The sequence below is a fragment of the Gossypium raimondii genome, unplaced genomic scaffold, assembly GCF_025698545.1.
Source record: "Gossypium raimondii isolate GPD5lz unplaced genomic scaffold, ASM2569854v1 Contig00320, whole genome shotgun sequence".
Taxonomy (NCBI): Eukaryota; Viridiplantae; Streptophyta; class Magnoliopsida; order Malvales; family Malvaceae; genus Gossypium; species Gossypium raimondii.
The window spans coordinates 30,001-50,397 of record NW_026291420.1 but is presented as its reverse complement, the minus strand read 5'-3'; the positions used below and the strand labels follow the sequence as shown (position 1 = coordinate 50,397).

The 20,397-nt window shown below is 34.9% G+C and overlaps 3 protein-coding genes and 6 pseudogenes across 3 annotated transcripts in view; 3 read left to right on the top strand and 6 right to left on the bottom strand.

The window, feature by feature from the left end:
- Positions 1-6: 6 nt before the first annotated feature.
- Positions 7-532, bottom strand: LOC128038820 (photosystem II CP47 reaction center protein-like; annotated as a pseudogene).
- Positions 533-3,509: 2,977 nt separating this feature from the next.
- Positions 3,510-5,377, top strand: LOC128038821 (ATP synthase subunit beta, chloroplastic-like; annotated as a pseudogene).
- A 2,583-nt stretch (positions 5,378-7,960) lies between these two features.
- LOC128038831 (NAD(P)H-quinone oxidoreductase subunit J, chloroplastic-like) lies at positions 7,961-9,030 on the top strand (annotated as a pseudogene).
- Positions 9,031-9,209: 179 nt separating this feature from the next.
- Positions 9,210-12,000, bottom strand: LOC128038826 (cytochrome f-like; annotated as a pseudogene).
- A 3-nt stretch (positions 12,001-12,003) lies between these two features.
- Positions 12,004-12,692, bottom strand: LOC128038828 (chloroplast envelope membrane protein-like). The gene is given in 2 exon segments (XM_052627440.1): positions 12,004-12,242; positions 12,245-12,692. Coding segments are annotated over 2 exon segments (687 nt in total).
- A 77-nt stretch (positions 12,693-12,769) lies between these two features.
- On the bottom strand, positions 12,770-14,333 carry LOC128038829 (photosystem I assembly protein Ycf4-like; annotated as a pseudogene).
- A 274-nt stretch (positions 14,334-14,607) lies between these two features.
- On the bottom strand, positions 14,608-16,267 carry LOC128038827 (acetyl-coenzyme A carboxylase carboxyl transferase subunit beta, chloroplastic-like). The gene has a single exon (XM_052627439.1). It carries the CDS (start codon positions 16,265-16,267, stop codon positions 15,521-15,523), a length of 747 nt encoding a protein of 248 aa, XP_052483399.1. The 3' UTR covers positions 14,608-15,520.
- A 1,345-nt stretch (positions 16,268-17,612) lies between these two features.
- On the bottom strand, positions 17,613-19,399 carry LOC128038825 (ribulose bisphosphate carboxylase large chain-like; annotated as a pseudogene).
- A 188-nt stretch (positions 19,400-19,587) lies between these two features.
- LOC128038832 (ATP synthase subunit beta, chloroplastic-like) overlaps positions 19,588-20,397 on the top strand; it is a 3,458-nt gene continuing 2,648 nt past the window's right edge. Inside the window, exon 1 of the mRNA XM_052627442.1 lies at positions 19,588-20,397. This exon is cut by the window's right edge and continues 1,288 nt beyond it. Within this exon, the coding sequence (XP_052483402.1) occupies positions 20,206-20,397 (192 nt within the window). The 5' untranslated portion in view covers positions 19,588-20,205.

Below are 20,397 nucleotides of genomic sequence, written 5' to 3'. Positions count from 1 at the left end.
AACCTGTTACATGAAATGCGCCAAAGCCAAAGCAAGCTACCCTGAGAGAAATAAATGAATTCCAAAAATCTTGGGCAAATCCAAAGAAGGTTTTCCTGTGCCTCATCACAAAAATTTCTAGATCCCAATATACCCAATGCCAGATAGCTGCCAAGAAGCAAAGCCAGAAAACACAATATGTGCTCCGGCCACACCTTCGTAACTCCAAATACCCGGATTTGTTATAGTCCCCCCTGTAATACTCCAACCGCCCCATGAATTGGTTATTCCTAAACGAGTCATGAAGGGTATAACGAACATACCTTGTTCCACATTGATCAAGAACGGGATCGGAGGGATCAAAAACGGCTAATTCATATAGAGCCATTGAACCGGCCCAACCAGCAACCAGAGCCGTATGCATTATATGAACAGAAAGCAAGCGACCGGGATCATTCAATACGACAGTATGAACACGATACCAAGGCAAACCCATGGAAATACCCCTTTATCAACGAAAAATAGACACTATGTAACTTTATTGCATTGAATACCTCCCTTTCGGTGGATTCTTTCGAGAAAGGATTAATATTTGTTCTATTCCATTAGTAATTAAGGAAGAATTCGGCCCAGAAGAAAAAGAGAAGCAGATCTATTCTATACCCGATAAGTATCAATACGCAATGGGGTTGATCCTATTTTTATGAATGAACGCATCCCTATTTGTTCGTCATTCAAAGGACCTATTGGTAAGAATTCTTTCATTCATTCTGTCTTTTTTATTTTATGGCCTTATTCTATCTATGTATAAAATATGAGGCCAATATTATTAAGACCATTATTACGCTTCCAGATCAAAGTGAAATATAGTATTTAATTCTTTTCTTCCTTTAATGCCTATTGGTGTTCCAAAAGTTCCTTTCGAAATCCGGAGAGGAAGATGCAGTTTGGGTTGACGTATAGTGGACTTGTCAAATATATTGGGTCATATGGGATTCCCCCGTTCTCTCGCCCGATCGAGATATCCTCTGTTTCGCCCCAAAAAGATTGATTGAATTATCAAAAATTTGTAGCGCGAAGTGTAATGAAGTGCAATTAGAGATCCATTTCATTTTTTTGGGGGGGTATCCAGATTAATATTTTCAATTAGACTGATTTATGGTTGGCTTGGTTGGACCGAAAAAATGAAGCATCCAGGCTCCGTTTAGAAAAAACCCAATTGGTAATACATTTATGATTACCACCTATATCATAATCATAAATCTTTTTTATTTACAAATTCGAAATAGAAATAAGAACGATTTCAAACTATTAATCAATCGAATAATATGAGAAATACGTTGAATATTTGGGAAAACATGAAAGAAAAGGAATTAAATTAAAATAAAAAGGAAATGAAATCATAGCAAAAAGATGTGGTATTGGGTCATTTGTCCTATATGCGCAAATCAAAATCAAGCGGATCTTTACCGAGTAGAGCATAAACCTAAAAAATTGAATAAAAATTGATGAAACCCATTCAGGAACAAGAAAATGACATCATGATTTGGATTGAATCCAATGAAAAAAATAGATCAATGAAAGTTTGTGCGATAAGTTTAGCGAATTTTTCTATATTATAGATTATAGGAAAACGGGCCAAAACTTATCTTTCTTTAATTTCATTTTGAATTTCATTTTATTTTTAAAATGTAAGAAAAAGCCCCTTCGTTAGAAATTAGAAGTTAGAAAAGGCACACTAGAAAAAACGAAGGATGGCTGGAATCTACACATTGATTTTTTTTTCGCAATTTTTGTTGAACCGTATGCATCAAAAGGTGCCTGTACGGCTACTAAGGGATACAATTTTATCCTAATCAACCGACTTTATCGAGAAAGATTACTTTTTTTAGGCCAAGAGGTTGATAGCGAGATCTCGAATCAACTTATTGGTCTTATGGTATATCTCAGTATAGAGAATGATACCAAAGATCTGTATTTGTTTATAAACTCTCCTGGCGGATGGGTAATACCCGGAGTAGCTATTTATGATACTATGCAATTTGTGCAACCAGATGCATACAATATGCATGGGATTGGCTGCTTAATGGGATCTTTTCTCCTGGCCGGAGGAGAAATTACCAAACGTCTAGCATTCCCTCACGCTCGGCGCCAATGAGTTTTTTTATTTGATGGAAAGAAAAAAGAAGACTATGCCTTCGCCCTATGAAATATGAATTAGTAAGTAATAATAGCATGGCACTTCGAATTCGATATGAAATTTTTTTGATTTCTTTTTTTTTTCAAAACATTAGATTATGTATCGAAAGAGTAGTATGAGAGAAAGGGCATTTCCAATTTTATCTTAGCTTTCGTGGGCCCATCTCAGCGTCACAAACTTTTTTTCTTTTCACACCAGAGGCTATTAACAATATTTATAACAATATTTATGTTATAAAATAAAAGAGTACGAAAAAAAAGACTATTTTTTTCTTTCTTTTGAAAAAAAGAAACTTTGGGATTGCTGAATTACAGACGAAATAAATATATAAAGCAACGGAGCCATCATAGTATTTTTGAACTTTTCCGAAAAAAGAAAAAAAGAAGGGTGGTAATTGGATTATTTAGTGATCTGGGTCTAATAGACGCTCTATATTTTCTTTTCTTTTTTTCGATGAAAGAAAAAGAGAATTCCATTGAAAGCCGTATGCAATGCACAAAAATGCCTGTACGGTTGTTCAATTCTATCTTTTTTCTTATTATTCTTTAGCTATTTTAGCTATTCTTCTCACCTCATTATGTGAGTTAGAAGAACCTTTTATTATGTTATATCATCAGGGTAATGATCCATCAACCTGCTAGTTCTTTTTATGAGGCACAAACAGGAGAATTTATCCTGGAAGCGGAAGAACTACTGAAACTTCGCGAAAGCCTCACAAGGGTTTATGTACAAAGAACGGGCAAGCCCCTATGGGTTGTATCCGAAGACATGGAAAGAGATGTTTTATGTCAGCAACAGAAGCCCAAGCTCATGGAATTGTGGATCTTGTAGTTAAATAAGTTAAATAACAAATAGCAATAGCAACGATTTAACACCAATCCACAATTTTAATCCTAGATGAAAACAGGCGTAATTGGCCCTGAAATGAAAAAAAGGGAATATAGATAAAAGGGAGAGGTTGACGTAAAGTAAAAAAATCGATATGCTAAAATAAAATACGAAATGAAATTGAAACAAGGCTAATGAGATAGAAATAAGGAATCATAAATAGAGTTCGTTCGAATTCCAGATAATATGGATGGTTGTATAATGATGGACAAATGAAAGACTCCCAAAATTTTATTTATCCACTTCCTATTTTCAAAATAGGTTGTTGAACTTAAAATTCTTCATTGAATAAGGAAACAATCCAATTGCATGCACTTGAATTGATGGGACCAACGAAATCGAGCGCTAACCCCATTTCTTATTGAATTAACTGATCAACCTCCTGTCGAAGATTTTTTTGTATTAGATAATTTTGAAAAAAATTGACATATTTCACTTTATTATGAAAATAAATCCTACTACTTCTGTTCCTGGAGTTTCTAACGCTTGAAAAGAAAATCTGGGGCGTATTTCAAATCATCGGTCCAGTACTGATGTAGCCTTTCCCCGGCAAGATGCCCAATATTTACAACGCCCAGTAGTTAAGGGTCGAGATACCGCCGGTCAACAAATTAATGTAACTTGTGAGGTACAGCAATTATTAGGAAATAATCGAGTTAGAGTTGTAGCTATGAGCGCTACAGATGGTCTAACGAGAGGAAGGATTGACATGGAGCTGCTCTGTATGTTCCAGTAGTCGGCGGAGCGACCCTAGACGAATTTTTAACGTGCTTGGGGAGCCTGTTGATAATTAGGTCCAGATACCGCACAACATCCCCTATTCATAAATCCGCGCCTGCTTCATACAATTAGATAAATTATCTATTTTGAAACAGGAATTAAAGGTCGATCTTTTAGCTCCTTATCGTCGTGGAGGAAAAATCGACCATTTGGGGGCTGGGGTAGGTAAAACAGTACCATTATGGAATTGATCAACAACATTGCCAAAGCTCATGGGCGTATCCGTATTTGGAGAGGTGAACGGACTGTGAAGGAAATGATTCTTTACATGGAAATGAAAGAATCTGGAGTAATTAATGAACAAAATCTTGCGGAATCAAAAGTGGCTTTACGGTCAGATGAATGAACCGCCAGAGCTCGTATGAGAGTTGATTGACTCGTCTAACTATGGCGGAATATTTCGAGATGTTAATGAACAAGACGTACTTCTATTTATAGACAATATTCCGTTTTGTCCAAGCGGGATCCGAAGTATCTGCCTTTATTGCAGAATGTTTCCGCTGTGGGTTATCAACCCACCCTTAGTACCGAAATGGGTACTTTATAAAGAATTACTTCTACCAAGGAGGGATCCATAACTTCTATTCAAGCAGTTTATGTACCTGCGGATGATTTGACTGACCCTGCTCCCCTGCCACAACATTTGCGCATTTAGATGCTATACCGTACTATCAAGAGGATTAGCTGCCAAAGGGTTTATCCAGCGGTAGATCCTTTGACTCAACGTCCACTATGCTCCAACCTCGAATCGTTGGTGAGGAACATTATGAAACTGCGCAAAGGGTTAAGCAAACCTTACAGCGTTACAAAGAACTTCAGGACATTATAGCTATCCTTGGGTTGGACGAATTGTCCGAAGAGGATCGCTTAACTGTAGCAAGAGCGCGAAAATTGAGCGTTTCTCACAACCCTCGTAGCGGAAGTATTTACCGGTTCCTTGGGAAATATATGTTGGTCTAGCAGAAACAATTAGAGGATTTAAATTGATCCTTTCCGGAGAATTAGACGGTCTTCCTGAACAGGCTTTTATTTGTAGGTAACATCGACGAAGCTACTGCGAAGGCTACGAACTTAGAAATGGAGAGCAAATTGAAGAAATGACCTTAAATCTTTGCGTACTTACCCCTAATCGAATTGTTTGGGATTCAGAAGAAAGAAATCATTTTATCTACTAATAGCGGACAAATTGTATTACCAAATCACGCGCCTATTGCACAGCTGTAGATATAGGTATTTTGAGAATACGCCTTAACGACCAATGGTTAACGATGGCTCTGATGGGTGGTTTGCTAGAATAGGCAACAATGAAATCACTATTTTAGTAAATGATGCGGAGAAGGGTAGTGACATTGATCCACAAGAAGCTCAGCAAGCTCTTGAAATAGCGGAAGCTAATTTGAGGAAAGCTGAAGCAAGAGGCAAACAATTGAGGCAAAATCTAGCCTCAGACGGGCTAGGACACGAGTCGAGGCTATCAACGCGATTTCGTAACGAGTTGGTTAATCGAAAAATTTCCGTAGAAACAGAACTTCGTTTCTACATCCCATTTTGATTCTGCTGATTAAATAGAATCAAATACAATCAAATACAATGAAAAGTGAAATCAGATTTTGATCTAACGAAAATTTGAAAATTGAAAACGGAAATAGAATAGATGAAAAGATAGAAAATCAATAAAAGAAGGGTAGAAAACTTATTAGACACCGGGATCGATGGTATCTAATAAGTTCTACCTACATTGATTTGAACCAATGACTCCGCCTGTATGAAAGCACATCAACTGCTGAGTTAAGTAGGTCATTTATTATCATAAGGAATCATAAAGAGAAAGAAAAGGGACCTATTACATCGATGGATTATAAACCAATATTACTTTAAGCAATACCAATCAAACAGACCAAAAGGTATGATTATGATGTTGATCATGTAATATCTATCTTGACAAGAAATTATCTACATATGATAAATATGTATCACAAACACAAGGGCTATAGCTCAGTTGGTAGAGCACCGTTTACACGTGCGCCAATGTTTTCAGGGAAGTCTATCATGCAATCAAAGAATTGATCTTTTGAGAAATCGATGTCTACCCATTACTTTGAAGGAAAACAAAGAGAACAATAGCTGATTAATGGTTCGGTCTGATTCGGGTGCCGTTTAGGCAAGATCCGAATCGAACCCATCATTGATTTGAGATATTGATAGGTGAATACCTCGGTCTATTCAATGCTAGTATAATGAGTATAAGGACCTCAAAATGCTCTTTTTCGTCCTATGAATCTTAAGGTATGAAGTTTCATGTTTGATTTTTTAATCAGGATGGTAGAGACTCATTTAACTTAGATTGATCTAGCCAGCAGACTACGTCAAGATAACCTTCCCTCTTTGAAATGACTTTTGAAGTGCTCTATCAGTAATGAATCAGAGCACAATGAATCAGAGCACAGGAACTGCCCTTTTTCTGTTAGAAAAATATATACGGTAGACTAACTGATATTTTATCAGTTAATGAAAGAGCCCAATGCAAAAAAAATGTTGGGTCTTTGAAATAGGCCGAATCATTTTGATAATAATTGTCTGATCTGTTTTACTGAGAAGGTCTGTTCGAGTCCGTATAGCCCTCATATTTTCGAATTTTATATTTTATTAATTTTAAATATTCATTAAATTTTAAAATTAATGAAATGAAAATAATATTCTTAAACTAAAGCAAACTAAAAACAATAAAGAATATCCAAATACAACTAAAATAAAAAAGTTGTATAGTTTTTTCCAATTATTGTATTCTTGTTGATTGGAAATGGTCGCTTCCAGTTGCTTGGTTCAAATCATTCCCATAAGCTCGCTCACAGGAGATCACCAGAGTATAAACCCTAAAAAACAAAAGCGCATTTCAACGGATCCAATCTCTTTTTTATTCTTGGATAAGAATAAAATAAACAAAACCCCATTTTCTTAATTAACTCGTGGGTAGATTGATTTTAGATTGATTCTATATAAATAGATATAAAATAAAAAATTTCTATTTATTCGAAATTATATTTGAATTTCTATTTAGAATAAATAGAATTTTGAATAAAAGTTTTTGATTTCTAAAATTTAATAAATATTAGATATTAGTTAGATATTAGAATTCTTTTATTTAGAAAACTGAAAAATGAAGTGAAAACGAAAGTATTACTTGTTTTGATTTGTATAGTATTATACTATATAGTATATATATTTATACTAGTACTATACAAATTAGTACTATATCGAAATGAAATCGAAATAAGTGGAATGTAAAATAGGATTAATTCCAATCAATAAATCTTAAACGCAACATGAAACACAGCAAACAAACGAAACTAGACGATTCGATCAAACTGAATTGTTGTTTTGACTAAACAAACAGTTGCGGATGACTTGACAATGAATTCCAGGTCGAAGCGACTAATCCGATCTATTTTCACATTCATAGAGTTCGTCTATGTTTCTGCTTACGAATATGATATTTTCACATTTCTAATAATATCAAGTGCTATTCCTATTTTGGCATTTCTAATTTCTGAGTTTTATTCTGATTAGAAAGGGTCCAGAAAACTTCTAGTTATGAATCGGTATAGAACCAATGGCGATGCTTGTTACAATTTCGAATCCGTTATTATATGTTTGCTCTAGTTTTGTTGTTTTGATGTTGAAACGGTTTTCTTTATCCATGGGCAATGAGTTTCGATGTATTGGGGTACCTGTATTCATAGAAGCTTCATTTTCGTGCTTATCCTAATTGTTGGTTCAGTTTGCATGGTACGAAGAAAAGGAGCATTGAATGGTCTAGTTCCTGAATATTCAGATAATAAAAGAAAGAAAAGTCAAAATAATAATACCATTGAGTATGAATCCATCGAATTTCCTTTACTTGATCGAACAACCCAAAATTCAGTTATTTCAACTACATTAAATGATCTTTCAAATTGGTCAAGACTCTCCAGTTTATGGTCAGCTTTATGGTACCAGTTGTTGCTTTATTGAATTTGTTTCATTAATAGGCTCACGCTTCGACTTTGATCGTTATGGCTGTACCAAGATCGAGTCCCCAGACAGACCTAATTTTACAGCTGGAACAGTAACAAAATGGCGCCCTCTTTAGTGAGATTATATGAACAAATGCCCGAACCTAAATATGTTATTGCTATGCGCGTGTACAATTACAGGAGGGATGTTCAGTACTGATTCTTATAGTACTGTTCGGGGGTCGATAAGCTAATTCCCGTGGATGTCTATTTGCCGGGCTGTCCTCTAAACCCGAGGCAGTTATAGATGCTATAACAAAACTTGTAAGAAAATATCTCGCGAAATCTATGAAGATCGAATTAGATCTCAACAGGGGATCGGTGTTTTACTACCAATCACAAGTTTTGTCTTGTACGTGTACCTGTACTGGAAATTAATCAAGGATTGCTCTATCAACCACCATCTACTAGAGATTCCTCCTGAAACATTTTTCAACTACAAGGGTTCACTATCTTCCCACGAATTGTGAATTAGGTAGGATTTTTTTACAGAAACAGACAACGAATTAATCTTCATAAATTGATTTCATCATAAATGCGAAATATTTATCTTAGAAAATGACAAAAAAAAAAGAAAAGTGAGAGATAAAAGATGCAGGGTCGTTTGTCTGTTTGGCTAGTCAAACACGGGTTAGTTCATAGATCTTGGCTTGATTACATGAATAGAGACTTTACAAATAAAGCCTGAGGATTGGCATTCCATTGCTGTTATTTTATATGCTATGGTTACAATTATCTACGTTCAATGTGCCTATGATGTAGCACCAGGCGGACTGTTAGCCAGTGTGTATCATCTTACGAGAATAGAGGTGTAGATCAACCGGAAGAGGTATGTATAAAAGTATTTGCTCCAAGGAGTAACCCTAGAATTCCGTCTGTTTTCTGGTTTGAAAGTTCGATTTTCAAGAACGAGAATCTTATGACATGTTGGGAATTCTTTATGAATCATCCACGGCTGAAACGTATCTTAATGCCTGAGTTGGATAGGTGGCCTTTACGTAAGGATTACATTGCCCCAATTTTTATGAAATACAAGACGCTCATTGAATGATAAGAAACTAATTACAACTTCGAATATTCAAGGAATTTGTACATTTTCTTCTAGCTCAAACAGAGGAATTGAGGTTTCATTCGTATTCTTATGGATAGGCTAATAAATAAAAGAAATAAAAGACAATACATCATTGAGATTCTTTTACAGAGAGCCGACAAGGAATTCCATTAATAACTGGCCGTTTTGATTCTTTGGAACAACTCGATGAATTTAGTAGATCTTTTTAGGAGGACCCAATGACCATAGATCGAACCTATCCAATTTTTACAGTGCGATGGTTGGCTGTTCACGGACTAGCTGTACCTACCGTTTCTTTTTTGGGGTCAATATCAGCAATGCAGTTCATCCAACGATAAACCTAATTCGAATTAATTATAGAGCTATGACACAATCAAACCCGAACGAACAAAATGTTGAATTGAATCGTACCAGTCTCTACTGGGGGTTATTACTCATTTTTGTACTTGCTGTTTTATTTTCCAATTATTTCTTCAATTAAGAAAAAAAAGAGTAGTAGAATACTAAATAATAGTAGGAATTATCTTATCCCATTCGGAAGGATTGTATCTCATAATTATCTATGACTGTTTATGTCTTTAGCATGACCACTTGATGAAATGCGGAGGGAAGCGGGATAAATGGCCGATACTACTGGAAGGATTCCTCTTTGGATAATAGGTACGGTAACTGGTATTCCTGTGATCGGTTTAATAGGTATTTTCTTTTATGGTTCATATTCTGGATTGGGTTCATCCCTGTAATATGGAATAATGGATAATGGGACGAACTAAGTTATAGGCATGAAAGTGTAAGAACTCAACGGGGCCCGCCTCCTCTTTCTTTGTCTGATTCGCGAGGAAGGGTCCCGTTGAATTCTTAATGATCATGATCATTATATTTTGGTCGTATAAATGACAACAAATGGATCACTTTTTCCGATGATTTTTTGAAAATGAACTCAATTTCAATTAATTGATTCATAGCATCTGCTCTTCGATAGTATCTATCGATACTTTCAAGGTTAGAAGAAAAAAAGGAATCACTCAATTGGATGACACAATATATATTTAATATTTCTTTTTTTTCTGTCGACCAGATATCAATCAAACCTTTTCTAGACTAGTCTAACCTTACTCGATTTATTTTAGTATTTCATCAAAGTTTGAAATTATTTTATAAGTTTATCGCCTTGATTCTATTTTATCAAAAAAAATCGGTAAGGATTCCTTCTCTTTTTTTTGGTTGTCCATTACTTAGTATATTATACTTATTTCGACTTATTTTATACTTATTATATTATCCTTATTACTTATTCTATTATAAGTAAATCGAAAAAATAAAGGGTTCTGAAAAATCGGGAAAAATCGAAACTAAGAATAGAAATCTTTGACGAACGGGTCCTGTAATTGTTATTATTTCGACACAAGAAAAGGAATTTTACACACCCTTTTCTTGTGTCGAAGGCTAGAAAGACGAAGAATACTCCCTGTAATTATTTGTTCCCCTCATTTATCCTTCCTTTCTATTCTCCACTTACTTATCTTATGTTTAGTATCTACTCAAATTGAATTTAGAAAACAAAACGATTCTGTAACATTTTAATCTGACACTGACAATAGGAATATAATTACCCCCCCCAATTTAGTCCAATTTAGATTGAAAAAAGAAAAAAAAAGAGGTAAAGACAAATAGTCTTCTTCACAATATACATATTTTGTTTTGAATGCGGTAAAAGCAATTCCTAGAGAAAGAATAGAAACAAGCAAAAGACTTTTCATCCTTTTTTTCATTATACCTAACCTAATTGCCAGGAAGAATTTGTTCTTTTTTACAAATTTGATGTTGATAAATCCACAGATCTAGAAATTCATTTCGGACACTTGAACCTTCTCAAACTGTTTCTTTTTAAGAACCAAAAGATTTGTGCAAAACAATAGATGCCAAGAAGAACAAAAGACCTTGGACGCGTAGTGGGTCTTGAAGTACTATTTCTGCATCCCCCTGACCAAATCCACCCACATTAGGATTAATTGTTAATGGTTGATCGAGTTTGATAGATTCACCCTCTGAAACAAGAAGTTCTGGTCCTGGGGGGATAATATCAACCACTTGATGTCCATCCAAGGCATCCGTTATGGTTATTTCGTACCCCCCTTTTTCTTTTCGTATGATTTTGCTTACTATACCTGCTGCCGTAGCATTATAAACAGTATTGTTACTTTTGTTCCAGTTGGGATAAATCTGGCCCTTTCCCCTGTTTCCGCCTACGTATATGGGATATTTTAAGAAATGACCATCCTTATTACTAGTAGGGTCTGGGGAAAGAATAGGAAAGGTGATTTCACTATATTTTTTACCAGGAACAGGACCTATCACAAGAATATTTTTCTTAGTGGGCGGTAGTTCTGAAAAGACAGATTGCCTATCTTTTCTTTCATCTCGGGCGAAATACGATCAGGCGGGGCTAACTCAAACCCCTCTGGTAAAATAAGAACAGCACCCACATTCAAAGCCCCTTTCTTACCATTAGCAAGAACTTGTTTCAGTTGCATATCATAAGGAATTCTAACAACCGCTTCAAATACAGTATCAGGAAGTACCGCTTGTGGAACCTCAATATCCACGGGTTTATTCGCTAAATGGCAATTGGCACATACAATACGCCCAGTTGCTTCTCGTGGATTTTCATACCCCTGCTGCGCAAAAATGGGATATGCATTTGAAATGGAAGCCCCGGTTATTATATAGATCATGAGCGATACGGAAATGGATCGAGTAATCTCCTCCTTTATCCAAGAAAAAGTATTTCTAGTTTGCATGGTCCAATCATTGATCCCGAAAATTTCTACAATAAAATTAGGTAGGTCACTAGTATAGTTCCTAGCCACGATTCTGCTATTTACTTTTACTGAAAACTGAAAAAAAAATGACTGAAACAGAGGAGAAATTGTATTCTCCTGATGGGTAGAAAGAGTAAAGTAAGTACGACTTTGCATGCTTTGCTTATCTCGAAAGTAAGAAAGATTATAATTGAATCCGTGAATCATTTTTCAGTCATTCATTGAATGATAAATAACTACAAGTGACGGAGATACACGATTTAAATAACGAAAGATCCAATATTTAAAAATTGTATCTAGAATGACTGGAAAGGTAGAAACAAGACCAGATATAATTTGATCATTATGAGCAAATCCAAAATCTTTGTATATAGAGCCAATCATTAGTTCCCAACCGTGGGGCGAATGAAATCCTATACATAAATCTGTTAATAAAAGAATAGAAAAGCTTTTATTGTGTCGCTTAAATTATATAGGAATTCTTGAACCCAAGAGTTAAGAATAAGAAGTTCTTCATTCCCCAAAATAGAATAACCACTTAGAATAACGAAACAGATTAGATTGGTCGAGAAGTGCAAAATCGTATGGATATGATCCTCATTGTGCAGCTTGATCAATTGGATCGTTTCTTTTTGGATTCCTATACGAAGCTTTTGTAGATGTGTTTCCGGGTATTCTTTTATCATTTCGTCCAACAGGAAGAGTTCCTCTACTTCTATGAATTGTTCTAGAATACTCTTTTCTTGAATATCATTCAAAAAAGTTTCGGATTGCCTAGTATCCCACCAATTAGTAATCCAAGATTTCAGACTTTTATTAAATGAGAGAGAGATCCACCAGGGCAAAAATACTATAGATGCAAGATATAGAAGGGGAGTGAATGCTTTCTTTTTTGCCATTTTTTCATCTGTGAGTTGTTAATGAACCCACCTCATTCGTTGACTTTATGTGATCTAATCTTTCTATCAAGCATGCCTTTCATTATATTATAAAGTAGGGGCCCATGAATCTATTCTCTGTTTTTTTTTTGATTCAGTGCTTAGCCCTTGAATCTAATTGAATCTAAAAAGAATACAGAATATAGAAAATAAGAATCCACTTTGAATTCGAATGAAATATATATATTATTGTTATATTGATATTGTTATTGTTTCCAGATATCTCAATTGATCAAATTCGAAGCAATTGCCCTCTTTTGATAACTGCCCGAAAGAACCGCTTCAAATAATAAAGATTGTTCTATTCAGATTTTGAGACGAAGGAGCGCCCTGTCTATATCAAGATCGCAATCAAATATGTCGAAAATTTTCGCGGGTTATCTAAACTATATAGAGTCTAGAGTCCAGCAATAATTGAAAAAAAAAATTAGGAAAAATATTATGCTGATCAAAAATGAGTGACAAAAAAAGACAGAAAAGGTATCATTACGTTTATCATTATGTTATAAGAAAGAAATCCACTTGTTTAGTTCTTTAGTTCTTAAGGAGCACAAAAGAAAGGATAAAAGGGGAGGGGCCGATTGAGAAAAGAAAAGTAGAGAAAATTTACAAGATATGATCTATCTGTATCTCACGTATCAACTCCAAATATTGCAAATAAAAAGCGAAAGTCTTTATTTCGAAATACTTTGATATATGAGATGAATCCAGTATTTCGATTTCTTGCTTATTTTGTTACTGAATTAAGTTGAGCGGTTTTACATTTACAGACGCATAAAAAACTATTTTTGTGGACAAAAAAAACTGTTTTTTTATGTTATGACTCTTCCGTATACGTCCGCTTTGGTTTGAATGGGCATTCTGAAGAAACTTCAGTTTAGTTCTGCTATAGAAAAAAGAGGATTCTTGGATTGAGCTTTTTCCTCCCGGCGAGAAAGCTTTTATTCTGCAATTCATTTCAAAAGACTTCAATCGGTACACGCAAAAAATAGGCCAATTCAGCAGCTTTTTGTTCAATTTCGCGGGGAGTCAAATTCTCATCAGTACGAGTCAAGGGAACGGCCCCCTGGCCTCTGATTTCCATATAAAGGACACGACGAGCATAAATACCCTCTTTAACTTCTATTCTGATGGACTGAATATCTTTCATAAGGAATCGTAGAAAGATGCGACGATTTTTTCCAGGAAAACCCCAACGAAAAATACATACTATTCCCTCCTTTCTATCGAATCGATCATAACCACTGCCTACATTCCAAAAAATTGTGCACCACAAATAGGAACTAATAAAGAGGCCTGCGATCCCATAGAAAGACATCACGATTCCTTGTGGAAAAAAAACTATTTGCTGAGACGGAAATAAAGATATCAAATTCCTACCAAGATAACTAGAAGTTCCAACTAATAAAACCCTAATGAACCAAAAAAAAGGATAAAGGCCCAGCAGAAATTGCTTGTTTTTCGAGATCCCACTATAAATTCTATCCATATAGATTCTGATCGCCAACTCATACATACTAGATCCAGTTGCATTTTATTCGAATTGAGAGAATAACCAAAAAAATTCGACTTTACTTTTTTTGTTTCCGAAGTAACTCTCATCAACTAGGACTATTTTGATATGAACTTTTAGAAGGAATTCATCAAATTGCTTCGATCTAAAATCATCCCCTTTATATGATCGCCTATACGGATCTACTAGATATATAGACTTTAATTTCATACATCCGTTCGGTACCGATCCACTTGCTATAATTCATTTAACCCTATACCATGTTTACGTATGCATAAGAGGGGCTTTTTCATTTATGTTCGGTTCGGGTAAGCCGGATGTTCTACAATATTCTACTAAATAGGTATCCATGACATCTAAGTCTTGAAAAAAAAATAGATAAGATTTGGTCTTGGCCCCATCGAATCTAAAAAATCTTAGTTTTTTGAACATACAAAGATAAAGAAGCCATTGCAATTGCCGGAAATACTAGGCCTACTAAAGGCACAAAAATAGAGGGAAAACTGCTGAAAGTTGTCATAAAATGGGTACCTCAATTTAATATTTGTACCTGTTATTGTTATATTGTTTAGTTAGAAATATATCTTATAACGATTATATTATAATTGGTATATTATACTAATTATATCTAAATACTAAGTATATCTAAGCGAGTCTATATATCTAATAGATATCTAATAAGTGCAAGGAATGTAGAATTAAATAAAAGGACTTGCCCATCTTTTTAAATCAAATAAAATAGGTGTATATGATAAGATAATCCACTTTCTTTATTATCTTACTTTATTCTTACTTTTCTTATTATTCTATTGTTCTTGTCTTCTAATTTGAATTTTTGAATTTACTAAAGAAAGAGTTTATTACAAATTGTCGAAAGATTCGATTCGTTAGAATCCGATCCAAGAACAGGGATTATTAGTAAAAATAGAATTTTCGGGAGATATAGAAAGATGCAAAACTCTATATTTCTATTCTATTTTTTCTCTATTTAAATTATATATACATACGCAATAGAGGAAGATCAAATTCGTTTTATTTGTCTCTCCAAATTCGAATTTCATTTCACAGAAGGAAAAATTCGCTTTTTATCTTGTTGCTAGAGGTTTACTCATTAGTAATATCGGATAATGATAATAATAATTATCCACATAATTTGTTTTTCGACAATTCCTTTTTTTGTCACAAAGTCAAAGCCCGCGTAATGGGCTTTGACTTTGATTCTGATAAACTAACTAACTACCTTTTCACTACAAATCAAAAAATTTCACTTAAGACTCTACTTGATTGAATTTTGATTCAACGGAAAAAAACCGTGGAGCTGAACTAACTCACTCAGAACACCTTTTAAAGGATTACGTGGTACGATTGGATCGAATAAACCCTTATGGAATAAATATTCAGCCGCCTGTGAACCTTCCGGTATTGTTTTATTCAATGTTTGCTCAATTACTCTTTTACCCGCAAATGCAATATAGGCATTGGGTTCAGCAATAATGATATCCCCCAACATACCAAAACTCGCGGTCACTCCACCAGTAGTAGGAGATGTAAGAATTGATACATAAAATAACTTTTTATTTGATTGATAATCATATAAAGCGGAAGATATTTTAGCCATTTGCATCAAGCTCAAACTTCCTTCTTGCATGCGTGCTCCTCCGGAAGCACACACTAGAATAAGAGGTAAAAAATTATTGGTAGCATATTCGATCAAACGGGTGATTTTCTCGCCTACTACGGATCCCATACTCCCCCCCATAAACTGAAAATCCATAACCCCGATTGCTATAGGAATACCGTTTAGTTGACCCGTGCCTGTTTGAATAGCCTCAGTTAATCCTGTCTTTCTTTGATAAAAGTCAATACGATCTTTATAAAGCTCTTCTTCAGACTGAAATTCAATGGGATCCAGAGAGATCATGTCTTCATCCATAGGACCCCAAGTGCCTGGATCAATCGAAAGTTCGATTCTATCTGAACTCCTCATTTTCAAATGATATCCACATTGTTCACAAATATTCATTTTGAATTAAGCGATTTCTTATAATTTACTCCATAACAATTTTCGCATTCGCATTGAACCCACAAATCCTTGTATAGATCGAGATCATTAGAACTTTCTTTTAGAGTTAAATCATTACCATTTTCACGAGTTATTATATCGAAATTCTTGCCTTCACTACTATTTCCACCTTCGCCGCAAATGTAATTATAAATATAATTATCATTGGAATTGTCACTACCACTTAAAATGGAACTATCAATACAGATTTGAGAACGAAGATAAGAGTCAATACAACTATTAATGTGATTATTCCAACCATAGTTAGTATCATTATCATCCAAGTTAAAATGATAGTGGGACTCATCATTTTTCGATCCATTATTCATATAACTAGAATTATGATAACTATAAAAAACTTTCTAGTTCACTCAAAAAGAATGATCATTGTTAAGCTCAAAATTTGATTTTCACTATCAAAATATATGGAATAACGGTCCTGATTACTATCCCTAATTAAAAAGGTGTCATCAGAAATGAAATTCCGAATGTCTTTGACGTCAACTAAATGATCAACCTTACTGTAATAACTAGAGCTGTCACTACAATCATGAATGTTTTTATCCGTATCATTTCTAGTCGGGTCTTCGTTTACAGTAGTATTTTCAACAGGACCAAGGTGGCTATCCATTGATTTACTTAGCCCACATCTGTATTCTAATTCTCCCTTAGACAAGATCAAATTGAACCATGATTTTTCCATAGAGCTTTCTTGCCTCTATTTCCATGAAAGTACAGTAGATGAATAGTCATTCGATGAAAAATCAATTGAATATTTTATTTCCTATCAGAATACGCATACTAGATACAATCACTAGGGTTATTAACGAACAATGAGTGAATATTGAAAGAAACGATTCCCTTTGTGAGAACCTGGAGTAGCAGTTCATTATATATGATAGAGCTCTTTTTTCTTTTGAATTAGAAATATCAATTTTCAATTAGAAATAGTGATTTCCCCATGTTGTGTAAAATCCGCACTGAAAAAATGGAAAAAAGAAATTTTTCTCCTATCAAGAACCTTTTTCGTAAAATCTCGTCTACTAATACAATACAATAAGTTTCTATTCCAACACGGAGCCAAAAGGACAACATACAGGATGGGTAGAAGAAGTTGTGATGCTTGGCTCGATCCATGATCCGAAACCGTGGTATATAGGATAGAAAAGAATACACCAATCCTAAGGATCCATACATAGGATTAATTATGGACCCAGGAGAAAATTTGAGTTGTGTTTAGTCTTTTATTTTTGTATTTAAAATCTTGTATATCTAGATAAAAATATATCTATCAAAATATAGATAATAGAATCGGCTCAATCCTTTTAGTAAAAGATTGGGCCGAGTTTAATTGCAATTCAACAAACCGACAGTAATTACTGGATTACAAAGTATCCATTGCTTCGAATTCAAATTTGATTTATCAAGCTGGTTTATCTAATTTATCCACTGCGTCGAATTCAAATTTGATCGCCTTCCATACTTCACAAGCAGCAGCTAGTTCAGGACTCCATTTGCTAGCCTCGCGGATAATTTCATTACCCTCGCGGGCAAGGTCACGTCCTCATTACGAGCTTGTACACATGCTTCTAAAGCTACTCGATTAGCTACGGCACCCGGTGCATTTCCCCAAGGGTGTCCTAAAGTTCCTCCACCGAATTGTAGTACGGAATCATCTCCAAAGATCTCGGTCAAAGCAGGCATATGCCAAACGTGAATACCCCCCGAAGCTACGGGCAGAACACCTGGCATAGAAACCCAATCTTGAGTGAAATAAATACCACGGCTTCGATCTTTTTCAATAAAATCATCACGTAGTAAATCAACAAAGCCCAAAGTTATGTCCCTTTCTCCTTCAAGTTTACCTACTACTGTACCAGCGTGAATATGATCTCCACCAGACATACGTAAAGCTTTAGCTAGTACACGAAAGTGCATACCATGATTCTTCTGTCTATCAATAACTGCGTGCATTGCGCGATGGATGTGAAGAAGTAGACCATTATCTCGGCAATAACGAGCCAAGCTAGTATTTGCAGTGAACCCACCTGTTAAGTAGTCGTGCATTACGATAGGAACTCCCAATTCTCTAGCACACACGGCCCTTTTGATCATTTCTTCACATGTACCTGCAGTAGCATTCAAGTAATGCCCTTTGATTTCACCTGTTTCAGCCTGTGATTTATAAATTGCTTCGGCACAAAATAAGAAACGGTCTCTCCAGCGCATAAATGGTTGGGAGTTCACATTCTCATCATCTTTGGTAAAATCAAGCCCGCCACGTAGACATTCATAAACTGCTCTACCGTAGTTCTTAGCGGATAACCCCAATTTAGGTTTAATAGTACATCCTAATAGGGGGCGACCATACTTGTTCAATTTATCTCTTTCAACCTGGATGCCATGAGGCGGGCCTTGGAAAGTTTTAACATAAGCAGTAGGGATTCGCAGATCCTCTAGACGTAGAGCGCGCAGGGCTTTGAACCCAAATACATTACCCACAATGGAAGTAAACATGTTAGTAACAGAACCTTCTTCAAAAGGTCTAAAGGGTAAGCTACATAACATATATATTGATCTTCTTCTCCAGGAACGGGCTCAATGTGGTAGCATCGCCCTTTGTAACGATCAAGGCTGGTAAGCCCATCGGTCCACACGGTTGTCCATGTACCAGTAGAAGATTCAGCAGCTACCGCGGCCCCTGCTTCCTCAGGCGGAACTCCGGGTTGAGGAGTTACTCGGAAGGCTGCCAAGATATCAGTATCTTTGACTTCATATTGAGGAGTATAATAAGTCAATTTATACTCTTTAACACCAGCTTTGAATCCAACACTTGCTTTAGTCTCTGTTTGTGGTGACATAAGTCCCTCCCTACAACTCATGAATTAAGAATTCTCGCAACAACAAGGTCTACTCGATATAAATGAGGAGTTAATGAAACCTTTTCGAAGAAATCTTTCAAAAAATTATCAACGAATCCGAAAGGTTCCTTATTAGACCATGGTATTTGATTCGCCAAATACATCATTATTCTATATTCTTTCATATGTATGGCGCAACCCGATCCGTGTTTTTCAAGTTTCTAATTCCTTACTTTTTTTTGAATCCAAATTCTAAATGCAAATGAAATAAATAAAATAGAAATAGATAAATAATATAAAATAATATTAATATAATATTCTAATATATTATAAATAAAATAGATAAATAAATTAATAAAATAGATAAATAAATTCTAATACTAATATATATTAGAATAGATAAATAAATTCTAATACTAATATATATTAGAATATATATATAATAGAATAGATAAATATATAATAGAATTAATATTCTAACATCTAATATAAATTATATATTATAAGCTCAATAATAAGAAATAATAAATTCACCCTTGACAGTAATATATGTTGTATATGTAAATCCTAGATGTGAAAACAGGCGTAATTCGGCCCTGAAATGAAAAAAAGGGGAATATAGATGGAAAAAGGGGGGAGAGGTTGGACGTAAAGTAAAAAAAAAATCGATATGCTAAAATAAAATACGAAATGAAATTGAAACAAGGCTAATGAGATAGAAATAAGGAATCATAAATAGAGTTCGGGTTCGAATTCCATAGATAATATGGATGGTGTTGCCTATAATGATGGACAAATGAAAGACTCTCCCAAAATTTTTATTTATCCACTTCCTATTTTCAAAATAGGTTGGTTGAACTTAAAAATTCCTTCATTGAATAAGGAAACAATCCAATTGCATGCACTTGAATTGATGGGACCAACGAAATCGAGCGCTAACCCCCATTTCTTATTGAATTAACCGATCAACCTCCTGTCGAAGATTTTTTTTGTATTAGATAATTTTGGAAAAAAAAAATTGACATATTTCACTTTATTATGAAAATAAATCCTACTACTTCTGTTCCTGGAGTTTCCACGCTTGAAAAAGAAAATCTGGGGCGTATTTCTCAAATCATCGGTCCAGTACTGGATGTAGCCTTTCCCCCGGGCAAGATGCCTAATATTTACAACGCCCTAGTAGTTAAGGGTCGAGATACCGCCGGTCAACAAATTAATGTAACTTGTGAG